This window comes from Perognathus longimembris, chromosome 8 (assembly GCF_023159225.1).
Source record: "Perognathus longimembris pacificus isolate PPM17 chromosome 8, ASM2315922v1, whole genome shotgun sequence".
NCBI lineage: Eukaryota > Metazoa > Chordata > Mammalia > Rodentia > Heteromyidae > Perognathus > Perognathus longimembris.
In genome coordinates this window covers 61,308,398-61,316,065 of record NC_063168.1, presented here as the reverse complement: position 1 = coordinate 61,316,065, position 7,668 = coordinate 61,308,398, and the positions used below count along the sequence as shown (strand labels likewise).

The window sequence follows — 7,668 nt, the reverse complement described above, 5'->3', positions numbered from 1 at the left end:
AGATTTTGCATAAATGATAGAGTAATAAAAGGCAGTTTATTGTCTACCATTTTGAGAATATAGCAATCTATGAAGAACATAGGATAACCTGTGCCTATTCTGCTAGCCTTCCCTTGTAGCCAGAGGAACTAGTCTTCCCCCTTGGAATGTGGGACCCTTAACAGGTTCCCACGACCTGTTCTCTTCTTCTTCTTCTTCTTCTTCTTCTTCTTCTTCTTCTTCTTCTTCTTCTTCTTCTTCTTCTTCTTCTTCTTCTTCCTTCCAGTCCTGGGGCTTGAACTCAGGCCTGGGCACTGTCCCTGAGCCTCTTTTTGTTCAAGGCTAGCACTTTACAATTTGAGCCACAGTGCCACGTGTGGCTTTTTCTGTTTATGTGGTACTGAGGAATCAAACCTAGGTCTTCATGCATGCTAGGCAAGCACTCTACCACTAAGCCACATTCCCAGCCCCTACCTTGTTTCTATTAAAGGCAGTGGCTTTGACTTTTGATTCCAGCAGCAAAACACAGACCAAAATCCCCTGTAATTCATTCCCATACCATTCTTCCGGGTTTTCCATCCACAGGCGTGTGCGGTGAGCACTGCAAACCAGTGTTGTCACTTGCAGCACAGACATAAATGTCTACGCAGCAGTGTTCTAGTGCCTATTTTTCCTCTTACACTAAAGCAGCTTGAAAAGGTGAGGATTATACATTCATGCAGAGGATTAAGTATGCATATGCATTCAGCAACCCCCCAAGGACCAGTAACATTCCCCACTTGCCACACAAACTTGGACCTCTCCTTTACTTGGGCTTGGCTTGGAGATAGAGAGGGAGAGGGGAAGAGAGAGAGGATGAAAGGAGGGAGGAGGAGGGGAAGGGAGAGACAATGCAAATATGAATGAAGTTGGCCAGTTACTATTTGTGTCACCTAAAAACAAATCCAGTTCCAGCTTATTGCTTAGGAAATTAAGATTCCAGTTTTCAGATAGTGGACAGCTGGAATGCATCCAGCTTCAGACAATAGGCTTGTGGCTGTGGTTATGGGTGTCCCTGTCTCCATTTCCCCAGTCCCTCTCAGCTCCTCCCATGGCCCCTCTGCTCGTGCCTTCCATGCTAGGGAAGAAGTGTCCCCTCCTTTGAGGTCAGAAGGATGCCTTGCAGGGAGCAAGCAGATGTTCACTGAGCCCAGTTGTCACTCGCAGCCACCTGTCTTCTTTGCCAGCACTGCCTGAGCTTCAGTCCCCAAGGATCAGCCTTTCCTAACAGCAACAGCAGCACCTGGTGCTCAGACTCAGAGGACACTGAAAGGTCTCCTAGTGCTAAGATTCCATGCATACCACCCCAACAAGCTTGGCAACAAAATCCCAGGACCCACTATCCAAACCACCTACATGGAGAAGAGCAGGCCAAACTCTGTGCTAGGCCTTCCACAGATCCTCTAGATGCCCATTCCTCATGAGACATACCCTCGTAGGAACTTGCCAGATGGCAGGTGAAATGAAATGATGAGGACAAGAGAAAACATGCTGCTTCCTTCACTCTCTTTATAGTAATTTTTTAGAAAAGTTAAGCATTCTCCCAGACATAGAATTGCCAGATATCCTAGAAACAAATATGAAATGAGTCTACTACTCAGACCTGAGACCAGCTTGGTTGTGTCAGAGTTTGGGAAGTTGATGAGGTTTTCCGCTTGTTTACTTGCCAGTTTTGAGCATCTTCCACCTGAGGCTAGGGAGGAGAAGGAGCCAGAATAGAGAAGAGTGGTGGGATTCTGCTTTGAGGGCCGCAAGCCATGAGTGGCCACAAAACCAGTGCTGTGCAGTGTTTGGTCCTGTGAAGACACTTGGTAGAGTCAGGGGCGAGGGGCAACACTGGATCCTGAAAAGTGAAGTTTACTCTAGATGAAAGCAGACCTCTTTTGCTCTGGAGATGGGGGCTTTTCAACAGCTCCTCAATGAGCTTGCAGCCCACCAGCGGGGAAGCCTCTGTGCTGGAGAGTCCTCTGTTTTGGCATCGCCTCCTAGGGGCCCGAATAAACAGGATCCCCTGTGAAAAATGTCCCCAGTTAGACAGTTGTGAGGTCTAGAGAATGTGGTTCTCTGAGACACACGCCAGGAGTGTCTGATGTCTCTGGGACACCATCAGTTAGGGGAGAGACACTGATCCTAGAAGACATGTCTTTTGACTCAACTACTCTGTAGCCACCCCTTCTCTAGCAATTTCAGCATTCTTGTCTATAAAATGCAACTCCTAGGGTTGTTTTTGAAATAAAATGAGACTGTGAATGTGAAAATTCTTTATAAACTCCCAGCACTGGGCTGGGAATATGGCCTAGTGGCAAGAGTGCTTGCCTCGTATACATGAAGCCCTGGGTTCGAATCCTCAGCACCACATATATAGAAAAGGCCAGAGGTGGCGCTGTGGCTCAAGAGTGCTAGCCTAGAGCAAAAAGAAGCCAGGGACAGTGCTCAGGCCCTGAGTCCAAGCCCCAAGACTGGCCAAAATAAATAAATAAATAAACTCCCAGCACTTTGGGAAGGTAAAAGGTGGTGTTTCTGTGGGCCCAGCTTCCCCTACCCTTGGCCACACGGGAGGAAGGCTGGTGACTCCAGCTGGCTCTAGAACCAGTTTTCTCCAACTATGGAGTAACAGTGACTTCCTATCCCTGCTCACTCTGACTGTGGAGTTGAATAGAAAATGATGAGCCTATGGACTGTGACAAGGACTTTGACCTCGAACTGATTCCCTTCTCTCCCTCTGTAGGTAGGAACATGCTTGCCAATTCAGCCAGCGTGCGGATTCTTATCAAAGGAGGGAAAGTGGTGAACGATGACTGCACCCATGAGGCTGATGTGTACATCGAGAATGGCATCATCCAGCAGGTGGGCCGTGAGCTCATGATCCCCGGAGGGGCCAAGGTGATCGACGCCACTGGGAAACTGGTGATCCCTGGTGGTATCGATACCAGCACCCACTTCCACCAGACCTTCATGAATGCCACCTGTGTGGACGACTTCTACCATGGGACCAAGGTAATGCTCTTGTTTACTGGAGGTGGCTTCCTCTTTGCTTCTTTATTCTGCCCCCAGTGAGACCTGGATGAATGGGTGCTTTTGCTGTATTGCTACCATGGCTAGAGGCCTCTGAGGCAACTACTACATAACATAAAAGGAGGCATGTAGGCCTGTTGGATGGCACTTACTTAGCCATGTATCCATGTATTTTTATGTTATGTAGTATTGACTTAGAGAATAATGTTTATTGTGGTATTTTTTATTTTTATAAGGGAAAGGGCTAGTTTGGTGGACTTGTTTATACATAAGATGAATTCAGTCCTCCAAGTCTGTGACAGATTATGAAGTCAACTATTTAGTAGGTTTTAATAGTAATAGTTGTAAAAGAGACCTGGCTAGTTTCTACTATCTCTCCTATCTTATTCATTCATTCATTCATTCTGTGTGTGTGTGTACACACGTGCACATGAACATGTGTGTACATGTGCTGGTCCTAGGACTTGAACTTAGGACCTGGGTTCTGTCCTTGAGTGTTTTGCTCAATTCTAGCACTCTACTACTTGAGCCACAGCTCTGCTTCCCACTTTTTTGGTGATTAATTGGAGATAAGAGTCTCACTGACTTCGTGCCCGGGCTGGCTTTGTACCATGATCCTCAGATCTTATCTCTTGAATTGCTAGGATTAAATGTGTGAACCACCAGCATGTGGCTTATGTATTATTTTTAAAAACAAACTTGGGAAGGACTAGTGGGATTCTCTATTGAGTGTATTACCTTGTTTCCTCTTTTTTTTTTTCTTCAGTACTAACGTTTGAACTCAGCCTTACATTTGCTTAACTGGTCCTCTATCATTTGAACCATATTTCTGCGAAATGGTTTTCCAAACTAGTTGTGACAATTTATACTCCCAACAAAAGCATAAGAGAGTGTTTAATATCACTGTGATTCTGATAATCACACTAGTCTGTCCTGAGGTTTCTTCTTTATGCTCAGGCTTTTTACCAAAAATTTTAGTTTGCTGGTCTCTGTCCTTGCTTGTGGGACACCTTTAGTCCGGGGCCAGATCTCACACCGTCACAGCACTATTTACCAGCCAGCCTCACAGAGGGCAGCCTGGCCCTTTCTGCCTTCCATTCCACATTGTCTTCTGTGGGCCTCATTAGCAGGACTGACAGGTTTTCCCCTGACAGCTTTCAGGTCTTTAGAGCAAAGGAAGCGCTTGGCAGACAATTCCTTGTGAAGGATGGTGGGTAACTCTTGATCTTTTCTAGGCTTCTCATCCACTGGGGCAGCTGCCTCCAGAAAACATCCAAATGCCCTCATGGGATTAAAGACCTCTGATCTCCCGTTTTCTGTAGGTTTGGGTTGCCTCAGGCACCTCTATCCCATGTCGGACACTAGTTGTGGGCAATTTAGATCACAGTCTAAACAGCCATCCTGGTTGTTAGTGTCACCTAAACAGACTCTTTCTTGTCTCCATCCTCTAAGCAACAGTGTTTCTTGTCTTCCTACCCAGGCCTTCTACTGCCCTCTCAGTAGACCCAATTCAGACTTTCTCAGGCCTCACCAGAAGGAACTTCCTATTCTTCCCTCAAATCTGGCATTTCCTCTTAGTCTTACTGTTCCTACATCAAATACTTTGGCTTCTGATTTCCACTAGTTACTCCCCAGGAGTAAAGTATCCTCAGGAGAGAAAATGCTCCCATGTTGAGGTGCTGGCTAATGGAGACGTGTGGGTTTAATTATTCGCAGTGCTTTAGCAATCCTGAAGGGGCTATGCATCCTGATAGACTGCCATCAGCCTGCTTAGCTCATGCCAGAAAGGCTGATTCATGTTAAGCAGCTGGGTTTATAATAGAACAATAATCCAGAGGAAAAGCTCAGCAAGTGATTAGCCAGGAGAGAAGGGAGGGATCAAGTTGCACCTCTTTGTGCTTGTCAGGCAGATCCACCAGGTCTTGAACCCTGCGTGCTCTTAGCTTTTGCCGCTTGTTAATGTGGAAAAAACAAAACAGTTGAGAGCTTGTTTTTTCTGGGACCATGTAGGTCTCCATTGTGTTAGGTCTGAAGGGATGTCTCTCTAGCACGGTAGTGGCAGGCTCTGCCTGGCTCCCCTGCCACAGCCTGGTCACGTGATTCAGCCTGATCCATTTGATTATCCTGGCTCAGCACCACTCCTCTCACACCCTGGAGCCTGTAGGCCAGAAGCAAGACTACCTATTTGCTAATACACAGACCCTATGCTAGAAAACGGCTCTCCCCTGTGGGGTACAAGGGGGAGAAGGGAGAATGAGATCTAGTGACCCAACTGTGTTGGCAAATATGTGAAATTTCAGTCCAGTTGTGGAGCCTTATGCCAGGACTCCACTCACTGTACACAGAACTTACATTTATTATAACTTGACTGCCATTGACTGATGTGTTCCCATTGCCAAATGAAAGATAGCAGAATCATTAAAAAACAAACAACAAAAAAAAAACCACAGTAGGTGCCCAGCTTTTTTACCGGTGGCTCATGTCTGTAATCCTAGCTACTCAGGAGGTTGAGATCTGAGGATTATGGTTTAAAGCCAGCCCAGGCTTATTTCTAATTAAACACAGAAAAAGCTGGAAGTAAAGCTGTGGCTCAAGTGATAGAATGCTAGTCTTAAGCAAAAAGGATCTCAGAGACAGGCCCAGAGTTCAAGCCCCAGAACTAGCCAAAACAAAAACAAAACCACAAAAAACAACAGATCATAGGTGCCAGTCCTTCATAAATCTTCAGGAACATGAATATATAAATGAAAAAAGTATCTCCCAATGTGCCTTTGCTGCCTCCTTCCCCTTCAAAAATATTTTAAGAACTACAGTCTAGGCCAATTTTTTTCATCCCTTGGAAGCAAATTACATTAGAACCATTTGGGGAATTTCTAACAGATGCCAGTGTCAGCCCTAGCCACACCAATTAAATCAGTGTCTCTAGGTCGCTTCCTCCCCCATCAGTCTTTCTTGAAGCATTTCTGGTGATTCTAACCACAAGTGGGTAGATTGTTCAGGCACTTTCTTGGCTGTTTGGAGTGGCTCAGGGCCTTGATTGTACACTGGTACCCATCTGACTCTTGCCTATGTGCCAAGGCTGACATCTGAATCCTCTTTGCCTTACCCTTGCCAGTCTTACTTGCTTCTCTCTTTTAATTTATATTCCAGGCCCTTGGGCCTCCAGACCCAATGTTTGCTAAACATTCCTGACACAATACTCATAAAAGTGTTGATGGAGAGAGAAGTGGGAAGTGGTAGAGCTGTCATCAAACAGAGGACTGGCTGGGGCTTACCCATTTCTTGGAGACCCAGTCACAGAGACAGCCACCCAGGAACTCAAGATCAGTAACCACAGGATCTTATAGTCAGGCTGCAAGAAGCCAAATCCTAACCAGAAGAGTAGTGTTTCACATGGGATTGGCCTAGGGGACATTCAGTGGCATAGGCTAGGATGGCCTGTCGCATCCTGCCTCCAGTGGAAGGCCGTGGTCCTCCCTCCTCCTCTCATACTGCAGAGGACCCTATCTGGAAGGGTCCATGCCAGGCTAACATATGAACTCCCTTTGGTGCCGAGGATTCTTTTTTCCCACTGGACCCAGTGTATTTGCCGCTAAAATGGGCTGTTTGGGGATTAAATCTTTAAGCAGTGCTCACTGTCTTTCTTATTTTGACTCCAGTTTCTGTCTACTTCTGTTAATTCTAGCCAAAATGACCTTTAAGCACTTCAGCAACACTGCTTCCAAAGGTCCAGTCCTGCTTGTTAGCTGACATTCCTAAGTTTAGGTAGTTCTTCTAAAAAGTTTAGGTAGTTCCCGCTAAAAGTTGGAAAGGAACTTTTGAAATCACAGGGTCCCACTCTCCCATTGCTAGGAGACCCAAAGATGGAGATGAATGAGTTGTCCCCAGTCCCAGAGCCACCTGGAGCAGAATGTGCAGAATGCAGGTTTCTTCGTCTGATGTCTTCTTTACCAGCCCACTCAGATTCTCCTTAAACACTAGGACTGGATAGTCACCCCTTCAGACAGCCTCTGACCTCATAGCTGCATGCAAATACTCGGACTCTGTGTCTGTAAACTGCTGGATGAAGGCTTTATGAACTGACACACATTAAACAGAAGCTGACTAGCTCTCTGCACATCCAAGATGGCAGCTTCTTGAAGCACCAGTCCCTCCCATAGGATTAAGGAAAATGTTAGTGCCTTAGGGCAGAACAGCTCATACTATTTATAAATGATGCTTGTGAGGGTTAATGAGGAGTAATAGGACATGTACTTCTCACAGAGGTTAGTACAGAAGACAGAAAATAAATGTGAACCCCCTAGTGGGGTCAGCCTACTTCTACCCCCATCTGTGTCTGCTTTCCAGTCTCTTGGGTTCCTTGAGAAAAGATCAATCTACTTGGTTTCACAATGAGCTCCATTGTCCTCTGTTACCTATCTTCCTGTTCTACCATCCTGATAACCTCAGCTGGCTTTCTCTGGGCATCTGCCTTCATCTCCCTTCCAGTTGCACCTCCCTGGCCTACCTGTGCTGGCTGGGATCAGCATAGCGGGCTCCGTTGTCCACTTCGCTTGCTAGGGCACTCCCGGTCACCATCAAGAACACTACAAATGCTTCATGATGTGAACCCCGACACAGCCACCTGGAGAACAC

General features: G+C 46.3%; 1 protein-coding gene across 1 annotated transcript in view; it reads left to right on the top strand.

Moving 5' to 3' along the window:
• The first annotated feature begins 2,754 nt into the window (after positions 1 to 2,754).
• The window catches only part of Dpysl5 (dihydropyrimidinase like 5), a 45,041-nt gene continuing 40,127 nt past the window's right edge, over positions 2,755 to 7,668 (top strand). Inside the window, exon 1 of the mRNA XM_048353606.1 lies at positions 2,755 to 3,015. Within this exon, the coding sequence (XP_048209563.1) occupies positions 2,755 to 3,015 (261 nt within the window). The remainder of the gene's footprint in view (positions 3,016 to 7,668) is intronic.